We start from the raw sequence: 15,763 nt of genomic DNA, 5'->3' as shown, positions 1-15,763 counted from the left end.
TCTGCAGGATTCCCAAAAGCCAGGTCCCCAGCTTGGCTCAGTAGGGATCCATCAAACTGGAGGGCAATCCGACTTTAACGGATTCCCAGGAGGAACAAAACCCCCTCAAGGCCCTAGTAAGTGAGATGCCTGGGAGGGCAGGTGGTAAGGAGAGAGCTCCCTGCTCCCACCCCCAGCCCTATAGTCCAGAATGCACCTCCGTCCTCCCATTATCTTGTACTCTCCCAGGCATCCTTGGCCTTTACTTGGGGGCCACACACCCCCCGGGGATGTTTGCATCACTCTGGGGGTGCAAAGGAGGCTGCTGACTTTTGCAGAGGGTGGCAGCCCCTCCTCCGGGACGAGGGTGTCAGAGGGAGTGAGGGTGGGCTTAACAAGAGACGAGCTGAGCCCTGGGAAGTCTGGAACAGGAATCACGGTGCAGCTTCCCGGGTATGAGTTTTCCGGGTGCGCTCTGTCTGTGCCTTGCCCTAGATAGGGGCTGCCGCCTGCCCCCCAGACACACAGTAGAGAGTCCAGCTCTGCCGTGTTCCATTTTCAGAAACTGTCAGATGAATAATGTATGCTTGTTTCACCATCAGGTTTCAGGAACTCATTCCAGTCAAATCCAGATAAATACACCGAGCACTCACGATTCACGGTGAGACAGTGTGAAAGGCAGGTCGACTCTGGCTGCGTGTGTGTGTTTGTGTGTGGAATCTAGAGAGGCTTCCTTGGCGGGAGGGGCTGCAATTATTTATATTTTATAAAGTCAATTACAGAAAGCCTTTATATGCAATTATATAGTCACTGCTGAATGGCCCATTTGTGGCCTGTTGCTTGGCACTCAGCAGAAACGGAGGGGTTGACAGTCTATTCAAAAAGACGGGCCAGGTGCCAGAGAAGCAAAACAGAGGGGCTGTTTTTTTTTTTTTTTAAAGATTTTATTTATTTATTTGAGAGAGAGGATGAGAGGAGAGAGAGCACATGAGAGGGGGGAGGGTCAGAGGGAGAAGCAGACTCCCTTGCTGAGCAGGGAGCCTGATGTGGGGCTCGATCCCGGGACTCCAGGATCATGACCTGAGCCGAAGGCAGTCGCTTAACCAACTGAGCCACCCAGGCGCCCCCAGAGGGGCTGTTTTAAGTGCTGATTGGGGCGGAGGCAGCTGGAGCCGGAGGAGGGCAAGACATGAAGTCACAGGCTGTGAGTCTCGGGATCGCCAGTCCCCAGCAGCGTGACTGCATCTCTGAGCCTCATCTGCCCCATCCATAAGATGAGAGTGCTAATACCACCTCCTTAACAGAGGTGTCGGACCACTGAATGTGGCCATTGAAAGAGAAGGCGTCACAAGCCCTTAGCTTAGCACCTGGCTCAATCCAGGCCTTCAAACCCAGGGTGGTCACTCTTGATGAGAAGGACGTAACACAGTACAAGCTTTGGAAAGGAGGTTTCTCTGGCTCAGGTGCAAAGGATGAGAGAGCCTGATGCCAGCCCTGTTAGGATGAGGACTGGGCCGATCCATTTTACTTTTATTTCTTTGGCCTCAAAGGGCTTGATACAACGTTCTGGAACAGCAGGCCCAGAAATGGCTAACTAACCCAGTTTGCCTCCTGTCTCTCCCTCTTCTCAGTCAATGAATTACACACAGCAGTGGTGACCCAGAGAGAGACCCTCAACCCCAATGGCCATCAGCAAAAAAACAGATGACTTCTTTCTCACCCCCAGCATCTCCACTCCAAGTCACCCCCTCCTGATCCCCTCGAGAAGAGGAGCTAGCCGGGAATAAAATGTGATTTCCTCCTAAAAAGAATCAAGAGACTGGTCAGCTCTGTGAGACTGGGATGAAGGGAAAGGGGAATGAGGACCCATGAAGGGGATGGAGTGGGTGGGAGAAGAAAGTAGGCTGAGCCAACACACAGCGGAAACTCCAGCCTGGCCTTTCTGGACTTCTGGAGGCAAAGCCAATGGGAGAACTTGGTCTTGGCCTTCCCAAGTCTATATAGCCCCATTGCTGGCCCTTATTTAGCAAGGATAGGTCTGTTGGGGGCTTCAAAGATTTTATTTATTTGAGAGAGAGCACACAAGCCCATGTGTGTGCTTGAGCAAGTGAGGGGAGGAGCAGAGGGAGAGGGACAAGCAGACTTCTTGCTGAGCACAGGGCCGGACATAGGGCTCCATCCTGCAACCCTGACATCATGACCCGAGCCGAAATCAAGAGTCAAGGTGGGGGGCGCCTGGGTGGCTCAGTCATTAAGCGTCTGCCTTCGGCTCAGGTCATGATCCCAGCGTCCTGGGATCAAACCCCACATCGGGCTCCCTGCTCCACGGGAAGCCTGCTTCTCCCTCTCCCACTCCCCCTGCTTGTGTTCCCTCTCTCCCTATGTCTCTGTCAAATAAAAAAAAAAAAGAATCAAGGTGGATGCTTAACCGACTGAGCCCCCCAGACACCCCTGTTGGGGGCTCTAGGTTGAGGACTCTCACTGGAGCCATCACCCCTCCCCACTGGCCGGTGCTTACTGAGACACAACTGGGGAAGGAGAGGTCGCACCACACCGGAACAGGCCTGGAGCAGCATTAGAGGTGGCAGGCGGGGGCCCCCCCAGGTCCAGTGTAATGCCTGGCCCATAGTGGGCGCTGAGCTGTGGCATGGATGATGGGAGGCAGGGGTGGAAAGAGCTCAGAAAGGGGGGGCTGTAGCCTCAAGTACAGGACACCTGATCTTGGGAAGGGGAGGGGTACTGGCCCACAGAACCCCACAGGCCTCTTCCTTCCCCCACCTCAGCCTTTCCCGGAGTCAGGCTTCACCCCCTCACCACTTCCTGAAGCTGACACCCGGGGTCCCTCCCACAGCCTGTCCCCTTTTCCACCTGGCGCCAGTGAGGGGATGCCTGGGCCTTTCACGGAAGCCCACAGGCTGAAGGGACCCCTCAGGGCAGTGTTTCCTGAGGGGGGTAGCCGGGGGACCTGGGGTGGGGCCCAGAACAGGAATATTAAAGTAGGGAGGGAACTTGAGAGACACACAGTGGGAGGAAGGGAGAGAGTGAGCTCCCAGGAGCGCTCTCTCAGCAACCAGAAGAGCAGAGGGGCTCTGCGCCTGGGGAAGAGAGCTTGGCACCCACTCGGCCACCAGAAACAGGCCGGGAGTGTCGTCCAGCTCTCCTCCCAACTCACAGGAGACTCTTTGTTTACTCTTTAACATTGTGAAGTATAGTTTATTGAAGACGATATAAATCCTTGACATTTGGCAACCAACACACAGCGGAAACCCCAGCCTGGCCTTTCTGGACTTCTGTGCTCCTGCTAGTATCTTCTTGACTCCCAATTACTCAGGCACAAAAGCACAGAGACAGGACAACCTCCTTCTTTCCCCTTGTCCCCCCAGCCAGCTAGCCAGGTGCTGTCCCCACTGCCCCCTCTCTATCCATCCAACTTCGCATTCAGCTTGCCCCACCACCTAAGTTCACCTCCCGGCCTGAGAAAAACCACAGCTCCCTTTAGTGAGCAATTACCATTCCTGCTCAGCGACACCACAGACCGCCTCCATCTGGAGCCCAGTGGGAACCTGCATTATCTAGGACTTCGCTTCTGCATCTGAGTGACAGCAAAGAGGAGAGGTCGAGGCCGGTCCCTACTGATGTGCGGTTCCAGCCTGTGCATGCCTGAAGGAAAGCAGAGGCCTCTGGGAGCAGAGGATGGGCCCTGGAGCTATGCTGGGGATGCTGGAGCGCCAGCAGCTTGGCCGAATCCTGACAGCTTCACCTCTGTAGGCCGTCACCGGGCGGCAGCTGACACCGCCGTCTGACCGACCTGTGTCTACTCATACGGGCTCAGCATTGTGGGCCGACCACCAGCCAGAAGCCTAACTTCAATAAATACCTTCCCGAATGACTCTGGCTTCATCTCTGTTTTTCCTGGAGAGGCGGAGGGGGTGCCAGATGCCTCTCTCCCCCGCTACTACATTCACTCCTGCTGTGATGAGAATAAGAAAACGATCTTTATGGAGAGAAGCTTTAGCCAGAGAACAGCTCTGTCTTCCTAGGAACTGGGACAGTCTTTAACCAGGGAGGCTGCCGAGCCAAAGGGCCTTAGCCAACCTCGCTGTCAGGGCCCAAGTTACCAGGAGAGAAGCCGACCAGCGCCACCACTCTGTCACATGACCAAGCAGGAAGGCACGAGACAGCATGGATATCCCTCAAGTCACTTTCCCACCACTGGGTGGAGAACGTGAAAAAGATCCAGGTTTTAAAAGCCAGATAAAAGATTTCTCTCTTCAGGCGGGAGGAAGGCCAGCCCCAGAGGGGCTAGGCAACCACGGTGCTCAGTACAGAAAGCAGATGCCACTCCAGGGACTCTAAGGCAGCTCTGAATACACATCAGGTCAGACTTTCCTCAGGACAGACCGAGGGGAAAGCCTGGCGCTGGGCCCTAGAAGAACCAGACTTCTTTTCCTGTGGAAGTCAGAGGACGTGAGAGGTGTGCGTGCGTGCATGTGTGTGTAAAGTTAACTTTCACATAGGGCTTCCTGTGCTGAGGGTGTGTGTGTGGTGGGGAGGAGGTAGAATAAAGCCGGGCTTTTCCTTTGGCAAAGTCACTGTAGTCCTTCCTTGGGCTCAGGGAGACAGAGCCCAACCTGGCGGGGGCCTGGGGTTCGGGAACAGCGGACAGGTCACGGCGGGTGAGGGACCAGCAAGTGGGGCACCGATGTGTTTCCCCGGCAGTCCACGTATTCATAGCTCTGGAAGACTAGCTGCTCTGAATGGCTCAGGCAGGAACAGGTCAGGGTGCCCCTGGAGAGGAAGCAGGCTTTGTTGCTGTGTCTGGGGGCAAAGAGGAAAGCTTTGGCCCTGCTCTGCTGTCTGGGGAGGGGAGGGGTCCCTTAAACACTGCACGCTCTTCCTTCTGCTCCCTACTCTGCCAATGCACCTGGGACAGCTGTCCCACCTGTGATCCAGACAGCTCTGTCTGTGGCTGTCCCACCGATGGCTCATAAGCAAGGCAGGATCTAGGGAAGGGGCCGGACCTGCTTTCCCAAGAGCCAACAAAGATCCATGGAGTTAGATTTGGATGATTCCTCCCACAAGGTGGAGCAGAGGAGAGCCCCAGGTCAGAAGTGGGCGAGGGGGGGCACCCGGGCTCCAAGCCCTACTTACTGGATGTGCAAAAGCACATGGTGGACTTTGATTTTCATCCAGGAACAGATTTTGCTGAGAGAGAAAGAACATGGGACCATGTTTCACACTGAGCAGCATGGCAACTGGGAGGAGACCTGCAGGTCCCAGGCTTCTGGGCTCTTTCCCATCAGGGACACCAAACGCCACTCCCACTCTTTCTCTCTCCCTCTAAGGTGAGCATGCCACCCTTGCTGCAATATTGTTCCTCCAAGCCCCACAGGCTTGGCCCAGCTGTATGCTAGCCCCTCCCTCAACCGAAAACAAGACGTTCATCTTTCTCAGCGACTCAGGCTGAAGAGCCCAAGGTCACAGAGTGTAAGAATTAACCCAATTCTGGCCTTTTTTCATTCCAACCTAAGTCCAAACAGGCAGAGGGCTGGGGACCCTGAATCCCTTGCAGATTGCAGTCTTGGCCACGAGAATGAAGGCCAAATGCTGGCTGTAGTGTTTGCTAAGCAGCCAGGAAATCTGGTAGGGATGAACACTGGGTTTCCAACCAGGGAAAGAGGCTAAGGGAGAAGAGATCAAGGGATACTTACTAGGTATTTTCATCCCAGATTTTGTTGGCCACTGCATAAAACATCTGTCAACCAAATGGGCACACAGTGAGCCCCAACCCCAGCTGCCCCTTCCGACCCCCACACATGTCCACACCTCTGTGGGCAGGGCTGGCCAGGGAGAGGGAGTCACCTGTTCGCTGGCCAAAGGGCCGATGTGAAAGAGGAGGCTGTTGGTGACCTGCCCCACCACGAGGGACAGGTGCAGAACCTCGATGGTCAGCTGGGTCACAGTGATGGGGTAGTAATTGCTATTGGAGATGTTTAAGATATTCTAAGGATGAAGACAAGGGAAAGGGAAGTGGGAAGATGACCATCCTTGAAAAGGAGAAGTCCAATAGCTTCCCAAACCCCCCTCCAGCCCCCTGCCTGACTGATCCCCACTCCCACTATGGGCCTCAGCTGCCGAAGCCCAGCGCCAGGAGCCCCTTGGAGGGGCTCTTAATGGCAAAGGGGTCACCGTAAGACATGAAGTTGGCCCAGGACCCAGGCTCATTCTGCGAGGCTTCTCTCTGTTCAGTTCCGCCCACCCAGGGAGTCTCAGGCATGCCCCCCAACCACGCCCTGTGTTTTATTTCTCTCGTCCAGATTCTGACCCCTCGCTGCGTACAGTCCTAATCCTGAACAATCTGCTGTGGGGTTCACGGTTGTGCCTGCTTCTCCCCAGGCTTTGACACCCTCTGGCCTGCCATAGTACCCCTGGCTACCCGAGCCCGGGATGGCAACACTGGACAAGGGCTACAGAGAAGAGCTGCCAGCAAGGCGGTGTGGGGCTCAAGGGTGTGGGCACCCACCCACCGTTATGTTGAGGTGGATGTCAGCCTCGTCAAAGGCCACCGTGGAGGAGTTGAGGCCCGCGGGCTGCACGGCGATGGACCGGGGAAACAGGAAAAAGACGATGAGGGAGGAGGTCACAAGGCAGATGAACACTGCCAGGAACACGAAGAGCTTCCTGTGGGAAAGAAAGCAGGACCCAGGGTAGAGGAGGGGAGAAGTCTGAACACGACGGAACCTTGGGCAGAGAGGGACACTCCTCTCCCTGTACAAGGCTCTCCCCTGCACCAGCCCCCTCCCAACTGTGCTTTTACCTCCCCAGATGTGGGGGACTGGCCCAGGTACAGATGTGGCCCAAAGTGAGTTGGAGCTCAGGATCGGGAGGCAGGCAGCCTGGCTTCCATTCCCAGCTCTCTGTACCCACTGGCCCAGTAGCTCTAAGCAACCTACTTAAGCTCCCTAGGCCTCAGTTTCTTTGTCTGTAAACGGAGAGAACTATACCTACATCACAGAATTCGTTATGGGCTAACGCATGAAAAGGCACGGATGCCAGCTCCTGGCACATAACCAAAGCTCAACGAATGCTAGCTATCATCGCTGGAAGAAATGTCCACATGAATTTGAGGGTTCTGAATTTTAAAATTAATATTCAGAACAGGACATCATCCGTCCCTCTAACTCAAAACTGAGCTAGGCATGAAAGAGACAGCACCTCGTTAGTATTTATGAGGGGCACAGGCAGCCTCAGATTCTGGTGCAGGGGTCCGGGAGGGCAGGCTGGTGGCTCGCAGACTGCAGCTGAGCACCTTGGGGAGGAGGTGGCAGGGATTCACGTCCAAGAGACCCAGATGACAAAGAGGGTCACGACCCCGTCCCGGGAAACTCGGGGCTGCCTCTGAGGCTCTGAAGTATCTCAGAACAGGGAGCAGCTAGTTTTCCACCTCAACCGGGAAGAGAACGAGCAGGTCTGAGGTGCCACAGAGAGGGATGCTCGCAGGAAAAATACCTTCCCCAAACTGACCGCACCCAGGGCCACTCCCTCCCTCCGGAAAGGCCTTGCAGAGTCAAGAGATCCTGTTTCCACAAGGGAGCCATGCTTCTCGGAAGTAGCGAAGCTCAGGACACCGAGTGCCCTCAGGTGGCATCTGCTGTGCCCCAGACTTCTTAAACCAGGAAAAACTCTGGAAATGGAGCTAGTATATATGAATTCAGCAAGGCTTCCAATGGAGAAGAACTGCAGGGGGTTGGGAGGCAGAATGGGGGAGACAAAGAGAACAGCCCCCAGAGGTGACGGCTTGTGGACTTACGTGCGCCTGGGCTTCAGCCTCTGGTCCCCATAGGGGATGAGGGCCACTAGCTGCTTCTCTAGCTCTGTAGAGAGAAAGAAGGTAAGAGAGAGGGCTAACAAGTATGCATGGCGAAGGTTTCCTGCGCCAGCCTCCCAGAAGCACCCCTCCGCCCCACAGAGTCGAGTCAGAAGCATGCCACCTCTGCCCCAGAGCAGGACTGGGAACGCTGGGCAGATGACAGCAGCTCAACTATGTCAGCTCTGCAATGGAAGTGAGATTTTCATTAACGGGTGTGAATTTCCAGAAAGCACCAGTAAATGAGAGAAGTCTAGCTTCTCTGGAGAGGTCATTTGTAACTTCCTGAATCCTAAGGCACAGCGCTGCTAAGGGAGCAGGGAGGCTGGAGACCCGCCGGGCTGGGGAGAACCACCAGGGCAGGAGGGGTGGGGGTGTCCCTGCAGCGAGCGCAGGGCAAGTGAGCATCTCGTTGGCCCGCCTGCAGCTGGGGGACCAAGAGCTGGGAGACCCAACCCCATTCCAGGAGGCTCAGAGGGGCCTGACCAGCTGGCTGCTAAGGGCTTGTTCTGGATTCCAGGCTCTTGCCAAAGCCTTGGGCCACTCACCTTGCGGGATCTCCCCGCTGCCCTGGCAGGTGGGACAAGTCACAAAGCTGGCACTGGCAGCCCCATCACAAGGCACGCGGGAACAAAAAGACTTGCTGCTTCGGGTGCTGGAGTAGCAGGCAGCCTTGCTGCCAAATGCCAGGCTGGGGGGCAGGATTGACTTGTTCTCCTCCTCCCGAGAGCCCGACTGGGAGAACGTCTCACCCATCATTCAGGGGGAGTTTTCGCTAATGAGGAAAAACCAGAATTCAGGGCTAAGCTTGTTAGCACGGACACCGGATGTCACTCTGGTTTTGGGTTCTCAAGATTTGCAAGGAGCACCACCCCAATTTCAGCAAGCTCCAGCCCAAGGAAGCTAGGATACAGAAAACTGAGCAGTTACACGGGACTCTGGGATCAGAAATCTCAGTGCGTTTCCTTTCATTACTGCAGGGGAGCTCAATCTGCCTACAAGAGGGAAGAGAAAAATGCAGAAGTTATTTCCCTAGAAGGGACCCCCAGAAGTGAATGGCCGAGCACTTTATTTTCTGAGAAAGTTGCTGAGCTGTCACTTGCTTCAAGGGAAGGAAGTGGACGGGGCTGGCGGGCAGTGGGGGAGGCCGCAGTCCAGAGTCCCTTCACCCTCTGCAACAAGATGACTCTGAAGAGGTGTCTAGAACACCCAGGCAGAAATGCCTGCGATCTCCCAGCCTGGGAGTGGAAGGAAAGTTTCCATTCCTGAGCCCTCGCAAGTGCTGGCCTAATAGGAAGGCAGGGATTCGTTGAAACAAGGGAAAGGCAGCTAGGCTGGTCACAGGTGTGCCTAAGAACCTTAAAATAGCCCTGAAAGGGAGCAGAAACCTCTTCCTCACTGCTTTCTGTGTGGTAGGCAAGAATGCCTGTGGAAGGGTGGGAGCAATGGTCAGGGTCCATCCTTCACTAAGGAATGGTAAAGGCTAAAAATCCAGATTCTTCCCCAAAGGCTCAGGATTGGGAGCAGAATGAGTGGGCAAGGTGAACCGCACTCAGACCTCACTGGGCCAAAATCAAGAGAGCCTCACCTGGTTGAGGTCTGGGATCCAGGGCTCCTGTCAGCTAAGAGTGCGGTTTCTGGAATGTGTCTTTTGGGAGAAGGGCCTGTAGGGCAGGGTGACCCGAGTGGCCACAGGCTGGGGCTGGCCAGGCTACTGGCCCCCTTCAGCAGAGTCCTGGGGGAGCGCATATGCAGCGTCAGAGAGGGTGGGGAGCAGCGACCTCGGCCTCCCTGAAGGGCTAAGCTGCTTCCAGCCTTTACTCCCGGGCTCGGCTAGGGGCCCGAGGAGCGGGGCAGCCCGAGCAGCCGCAGAAGCTGGGATTTCACTGAAGGAGAATTTCAAGTCCCTCCAGACACCCCGAGGCCGTTAGTCGAGTCTGTTAACCCGCGAGTGCCTGCGTGAGGCTAGGAGGCACTGAAGGTCCCTCGACCCTTGCCTCCCAAAGGGAAAGAAAGTAAAATCTGGGACGCACCTTACCCCACCCCCGAGCGACAGGACAGAACCGGCTGCAAGCAGAATCGAAAGTGCGGGAACCCAGGGGCTCGCCCCAAGCTTTGACTCGGTGACTACGGAGGCTCCGCCCCAGCTCCTCCGGACCCGCCCCCTCCCAGGGGCCCGCCCCCTCTCGACACAGCGGCGAGGGAAGAGCTCAACTCTTCAAAGACCACCCCGGGGCCCCGACGCTGCTTTTGCAAGCACCAGCCAGTCCTGGTAGGGCTTTCAAAGAAGTTTTATTTCACCATTCTTGAAGCGGTTATGTACAAGAACAACCGGACGGACGACTGGACCTCGGGGTCCTCTCTGGACCCCTACAATACGACTCAGGAGGTCAGAACAGGTCCCGCCCGAAATCAACCCAATTAATTACACACACCCTGCCGCTCAGCCTCTACCCAAAAGCCCGGATAAAAACGTTTTAAATAATGAACAGCCTGGTTGGCTTGCAGTCTGAATCTTGGTTTATTTAATAGCGGTCAGGAAGTATACTGTAAATAAACATGATGACGACTAATGATTAACATCACCATTCATTATAAATACCAACCAGGTTAAATAATACTAGTTTACTATCCTTCCCCCTTCTGGATGAGGGCAAAAGTCTTCTTTTTCTGGAAGTCATTTTCATGAATAATAGCTTTTAGTGTTTTTTTTTTGTTACCTTTTCCTTCACCCATTGTACCCAAGACTCCTTTCTGTAAACAGAGTGAGGACCTGGGCCCCTGGCAGCAAGCTTTCTCATTCATTTTGGGGTTAACTCAAAACTTTTTCAGAGTTTGTCCCCATCCAAGTTTTGCAAAACAGCCTCTTCCTGTTCTAGGCTCTCTAAGGCTAGGTACCTTTGAGCAGATTTCAAACATTCAAGAAGGCATCAGCATTTCCTATTTGCCCGCCCCTGAACTAACTTTACTAGATTAACTAGGAGCCTGCCTTTCACTTTTCACTTTTCGACTCTTAACATCTGCCAGTAACCTCTGCCCTGACGTTAAGAAAAAAAGGTAACTGTTACATTTCTTTTCTTTTTAATAGACGTTTTCTCCATCTCTACAGTATTAGCAAAATATTTCACACTATCTACTTAAATTTGTTCCCTTAAATAAAGAAAAATGTATGCAAAATTACTACAGTAAACACTGCTCAATAGGTGCTGGTGGGTTAATGAGCACACTCCCTCCTTTCACTGAAGTGTGGAGACCCAGAAGGTGATCTTCTTGAATGTACCAGTGGGGTCTTTAGAAAACAACAGTGCTGATTACTAAGTCTCGCAGGGAAATGACTTTGTCTTTGAACAAGGAAGAGTAACAAGATTTCTCTGGGGCTCTGGGTGTCATTTCAATGCAACATAGCTATGAGGCTTGGGGTAGGCTAGAAAAATTGTAAGAATTCTTGAAAACAACCTCCAAGGTTAATTTCTTTTAAAAACTGACAACAGATATCCCCATAGAAACATCCACAACATCCAAAGAAAAATACTCAACTTTGATACAAGCAGAAAGAAAAACGGTTCTATAGGTAGTTCAAGTTATGCTCTTCAATGCACTAAAATGGAGACAGGAGCTTTATCCAAATCAACTGAAAAACCATTTTCCTACAATTCAACCATCCGATGTCTCTGCCTCAGTTCTGGTCTTTGATTTGCTCCAAAAAATACTGTAATGCAGGTACTGTCTTGAGAATTCAATAATGGGCTCTATATAGATTCATCAGATTAAAAAATAAGCCAGGGCTTCCTCCCCTACGCCCAAGGACAGAATAAAGATCACCCAGGAGAAGCAGGCAGAGTGATTTAATACGAGGCCCCTCCTCAGTAGCGGTGGCTGTACCAGTCGTTGTTGTTGACCTGTAGCAACTCTGTCACAACCTGCAGGATGTTGTAATTGTGTTTCTTCAGCAGCCTGAGATTCAGCTGCCGGTCACAGAATCCCATTTCGAAGAGATGGGCCATCAGGGCTGCTGTCTGATCTTCAGAAACTATTGGCTGTGTAGAGTCAAGAAAAGTAGAGCACCGTTTTTGGTATCATTTATGTGCCTTGTAAATTGTTATCATCTTGAGAATCATACAAATCTTTCCAAGATCTGTTTAAAATATTAGGGAATTGGACGCAAGGCTATGGCCAACTCCTGTCCACCTGACACTATCAGGCCGCCTGAGGGAGCACTGGGAATGCCCTGCTCTGGATTCTGTATGTTTGTACCCGAAACCGGGCAACTAATGAACTGTCCTCAGAACTAGGAGGAGGAGGCTTCAAAAGGAAGCATTCTTTGGCCTGATGGAAGGAAAAGACGCAAGCAAGCACTGGAAACACCGTGAAGATAAAGGTAACTGTGCTGACGGGGCCAGTGGACGCAGGGGCAGAGACGGTTACCAGCAGAGTTCAGTCAGTTATGCGAAGGGGCTGAACAAGAAACTGCTTGCGAAATGACATCTTGGGCGACCTTCTTGGCATTTTTTTCCCTTTTCCTTTTTAAAGAACAGAAGCAATCCACAAAAGAGGGAGCTAACACTCCTTTACCTCCCTCTTTGGGCCAAGCCCTGTGGTGGACACATAACCTTCCTAAATCCTAACACTTTGGATTACCCTCACTTTTTTTTTTTTAATTAACATATAGTGTATTATTAGTTTCAGGGGTAGAGGTCAGTGATTCATCAGTTGCATATAACACCCAGTGCTCATTCCATCATGTGCCCTCCTTAATGCCCATCATCCATTTACCCCATCCCCCCCACCTCCCCTCCAGCAACCCTGTTTGTTCCCTAGAGTTAAGAGTCTCTTATGGTTTGTCTCCTCTGTTTTTGTCTTATTTTAGTTTTCCTTCCCTTCCCCCATGTTGTTTCTTAAATTCCACATATGAGTGAAATCATATGGTATTTGTCTTGCTCTGACTTACTTCGCTTAGCATAATACCCTCTAGTTCCATCCACGTCGTTGCAAATGGCAAGATTTCATTCTTGGATTACCCTCTTACCATTTACTTACTGTGTTGACTATCAATTAACTCTCTTATGTAGGAAAACGGAGATACAAAATACCTCGTTTGGCAGGGTTGTTGAGAAGATTAGGACAAGACTGTGTGTACGTGTTGAGCACAGTCTCTGGCATTTCTCTCTACACCTAACTCCACTGTTCCCTTCTCCCCTCTTATTTCAGAAGAAATTATCCATCCTCCTTTCCTGGATAATCCTTCCACATGTCCTTTGCTTGCTATTTCATGATCTCTCACCACCTCAGAAATCTCTTTCTGTGAATTATCCTCTCTCACCTTGACTGTTAACCTCCTTTGCTACTGGCTCGGCCAACTATAGAAACATTTATCTCGCTCTGCCTTCTGTGGCCCAGCTTTCGCTCCTTCCCTTTGTGCTCCAGCTCCCTCTTGAGAATGAAGCATACTTGCACTCTCCGAGTCCTCTCCACTTGTGCCCTGTTCTCTAGAGGCACTGGCACCTCCTCCTCATTCAAGCTCCCTTCCCTGAGCTCCAGCACACCTTCCTCCTACTTCTTAGGCTCCTGGGCAGGGCCCTTCTTCTTTCCTGGATCCTTAAAGGCTGCTTCTTGCTTTACACCCCTTCTTCCTGGGAACTCTCACCTAATCACATGGTTTCCGCTAGAATCTGTATACAGGTGACTTGACCTCCAGGCCAAATCACTCCTCTGGGAGCCACAGGCACATGCCCACCTGCACTGTGGGCAACTTTACTTGGATGTGCCTCAAATTCCACACCATCCAAAACGGACGTAATTTTCTTCTCCTCCTGCCCAAATATATCCTTCTTCCTGCACATCCTCTCTCTTTTAAAAGATTTTATATTTATTCATTAGAGAGAGAGAGAGAGCACAAGCAGGAGCAGAGGGAGAGGGAGAAGCAGACTCCCTACTGAGCTGGGGACCCAGGACCCAGAAATGAAGGCAGATGCTTAACCATCTGAGCCACCCAAGCGCCCCCGCTGCACATCCTCTCTTAATGAATGGTACTATCCATTGCCCAAAGCCAGAAACTCGGGATTCCTCCTTGACTTCTTTCCAGCCTCTTAATCGTTCTGCCATTTCTCTTTCTCTTCTACCCAAGTTCTTTTCCACCTACACATGGATTCTCAAATGATTTCTTTAGGGCTCCCCCAACCTCCACACTATAGTGGAATTATCTTACTAGGTAGAAATCTGATGTTAATCATTTTCCTAAAACCCATTCACTCTCCTCCCCCTCAACCCCCCAATTACCCTTATAACCAGTAACACCCAAACCACTTAATACAGCACCCCACCTACATAAATTGGGCTTTTCTCTTCTTTCTCTTCCCAGCCCAAATTCACCTTTCAGGCTCACATTTCCAACTTTTTACTGGCTAGTCTCTGTCACAATGCTGTTTCTCTTTCCTGGCACATACTTATTTTGTCCTTAAGGACTCAGTTCAGGCATCACCTACCAGGAAGCCTTCTCTGGCCCCGCGCAGGGGCCCACAGCAGGCTGAGGTTTCCACCCGAGAACACTGGTGCAGGATCTTATACTGTACTGTTCACCTCACTTGCGTCCCACTCTCTTTGGGCAGGGACTGGTGTCTTCTTCACCTTGTAGCACGTACTTGCAAGAGCTCCCCACAAGTAACAGGTCCTCAACAAACACTAGGCTTTTTTCCCTTTCTTCCCTTAAATAACTTGGCTAAAGTCCTACAGCTAGAAAGTGGCAGAATGCCATACTACTCTCCAACCCAGACAGGCAGCATCATTTTCACCGGTGACTTGGCTTTGGTACAGGAAAATGAAACATACACTGACCTGGGCAGTGACTGGTGGCCCAGCAAACAAGGCCTTGTATGCAGAAGCAGCAACGGACAAAGCCCCCTTTACCAGTCCTCCAGCAATGCTGCTCCCATGGTGGTGGTGCCTGGGGAAGAAAACCAAATTATCTTCCTAAAAAACACAAACCATTATCTTCCTACAAGCTAATCTGGGCTCTAATCCTTGAAAGAAAATGGATTTCCCTGAGAAAAGAAGTCAGATGTAAAAAGAGAAGTGATCATTTTCCTACTAGTTTTATAGCTACAAAGCTTGGTTTGATGTAGACCCCAGATCTACTGCTGCAAGATAAGGCCTGCAGGAAAACACCCCTCAGGTTAGTATACCAGCCTTCTGTCCCAGCTGAAAATTACACGGTCAAGGGCACAGAGGGGTATCAGCAGTCTGTCTCCTTAATTATCATCTCAGAGGATACACTTCCAAAGGAAATGTGATTTTCTGGGCACTGAAGGGAGGAGTGCACCTTGCCACTAATCTGAGATGATTGGGAAAAGAGATGCAGGTGTGTCTTAGAAACCATTATTAAGATGCACAAGGCTTGATCTTCCTGCCTTCTTTGGTACTAAGGTGAGGTGAATTTGAGAGTACTGGTCTGGAATGTGAACACTTTTTTTTAAAGATTTTATTTTTTAAGTGATCTCTACACCCAATGTGGGGCTCGAGCTCACAACCCCAAGATCAAGAGTCACACGCTCCACCGACTGAGCCAGGCAGGCACCCCTGGAATGTGCACACTCTTAAATGTAACTGGAGCCCTCTGTTCAGTGTTGCTCGCAAGCTTCAGGAGAAATAAGAACAAGAAGGAATGATGGTGCTCCTTCTTTGTCCTCTGGAGGTGGCACATGAGCTTTGAGAAGCTTGTATAAGCAGAAGCAGTACTAGGATATCCACCTGCTTCTGAAGGAAGAGGCTGCACAGGGTCCAGTTACCTTGAGTGGTCATAGCTCTTCTGTCTGCTGTTTACAAGTCCTGATGAGCCTCTGGGCTCTAAAAGCAAAAGGGCTATTGGTTAGATGCGGCATCCACAAGTGCCTAGTGTTTAACTCATAGTGAGGCGAGTTTTGA

The 15,763-nt window shown here is 51.8% G+C and overlaps 2 protein-coding genes across 8 annotated transcripts in view; both read right to left on the bottom strand.

Annotated features, from left to right (window-relative positions):
* Positions 1-2,367: 2,367 nt before the first annotated feature.
* On the bottom strand, positions 2,368-10,037 carry TMEM106A (transmembrane protein 106A). Of its 4 annotated transcripts, XM_035027217.1 has the most exons (9): positions 9,435-9,873; positions 8,777-8,841; positions 8,395-8,621; positions 7,790-7,853; positions 6,507-6,660; positions 5,842-5,982; positions 5,691-5,734; positions 5,131-5,184; positions 2,368-4,767 (listed from the first exon to the last, which is right to left on the bottom strand). In XM_035027217.1, exons 3-9 carry the CDS (start codon positions 8,603-8,605, stop codon positions 4,647-4,649), a joined length of 789 nt encoding a protein of 262 aa, XP_034883108.1. In that variant the 5' UTR covers positions 8,606-8,621; positions 8,777-8,841; positions 9,435-9,873; the 3' UTR covers positions 2,368-4,646. The 4 variants fall into 4 exon arrangements, with proteins under 4 accessions (XP_034883108.1, XP_034883110.1, XP_034883106.1 ...); XM_035027219.1 differs by lacking the exons at positions 8,777-8,841; positions 9,435-9,873 and adding an exon at positions 9,880-10,037; XM_035027215.1 differs by having other exon boundaries at positions 8,395-8,841.
* An 88-nt stretch (positions 10,038-10,125) lies between these two features.
* Positions 10,126-15,763, bottom strand: part of NBR1 (NBR1 autophagy cargo receptor) — a 29,753-nt gene continuing 24,115 nt past the window's right edge. For all 4 annotated transcript variants that reach the window (XM_035027212.1, XM_035027211.1, XM_035027213.1 and 1 more), the window contains 3 exons: positions 15,628-15,685; positions 14,678-14,786; positions 10,126-11,883 (listed from right to left, as the gene is read on the bottom strand). In XM_035027212.1, the coding sequence (XP_034883103.1) occupies positions 11,710-11,883; positions 14,678-14,786; positions 15,628-15,685 (341 nt within the window). In that variant the 3' untranslated portion in view covers positions 10,126-11,709. The remainder of the gene's footprint in view (positions 11,884-14,677; positions 14,787-15,627; positions 15,686-15,763) is intronic.

Source organism: Mirounga leonina, unplaced genomic scaffold (assembly GCF_011800145.1).
Source record: "Mirounga leonina isolate KUSES-001 unplaced genomic scaffold, KU_Mleo_1.0 Mir_200, whole genome shotgun sequence".
Taxonomy (NCBI): domain Eukaryota; kingdom Metazoa; phylum Chordata; class Mammalia; order Carnivora; family Phocidae; genus Mirounga; species Mirounga leonina.
Note: the sequence above shows the minus strand (reverse complement) of the source record. Positions and strands in the feature narration are given on the sequence as shown.

Coding starts and splice junctions, on each gene's coding strand:
- TMEM106A (XM_035027219.1), bottom strand. CDS start 8,605: ATGATGGGTGAGACGTTCTCCCAGTCGGGCTCTCGGGAGGAGGAGAAC. Junction 6,661..7,789: donor AGGCTGAAGCCCAGGCGCAC/GTAAGTCCACAA, acceptor TCTTTCCCACAG/GAAGCTCTTCGTGTTCCTGG. Junction 5,185..5,690: donor ATCTGGGATGAAAATACCTA/GTAAGTATCCCT, acceptor TTTCTCTCTCAG/CAAAATCTGTTCCTGGATGA.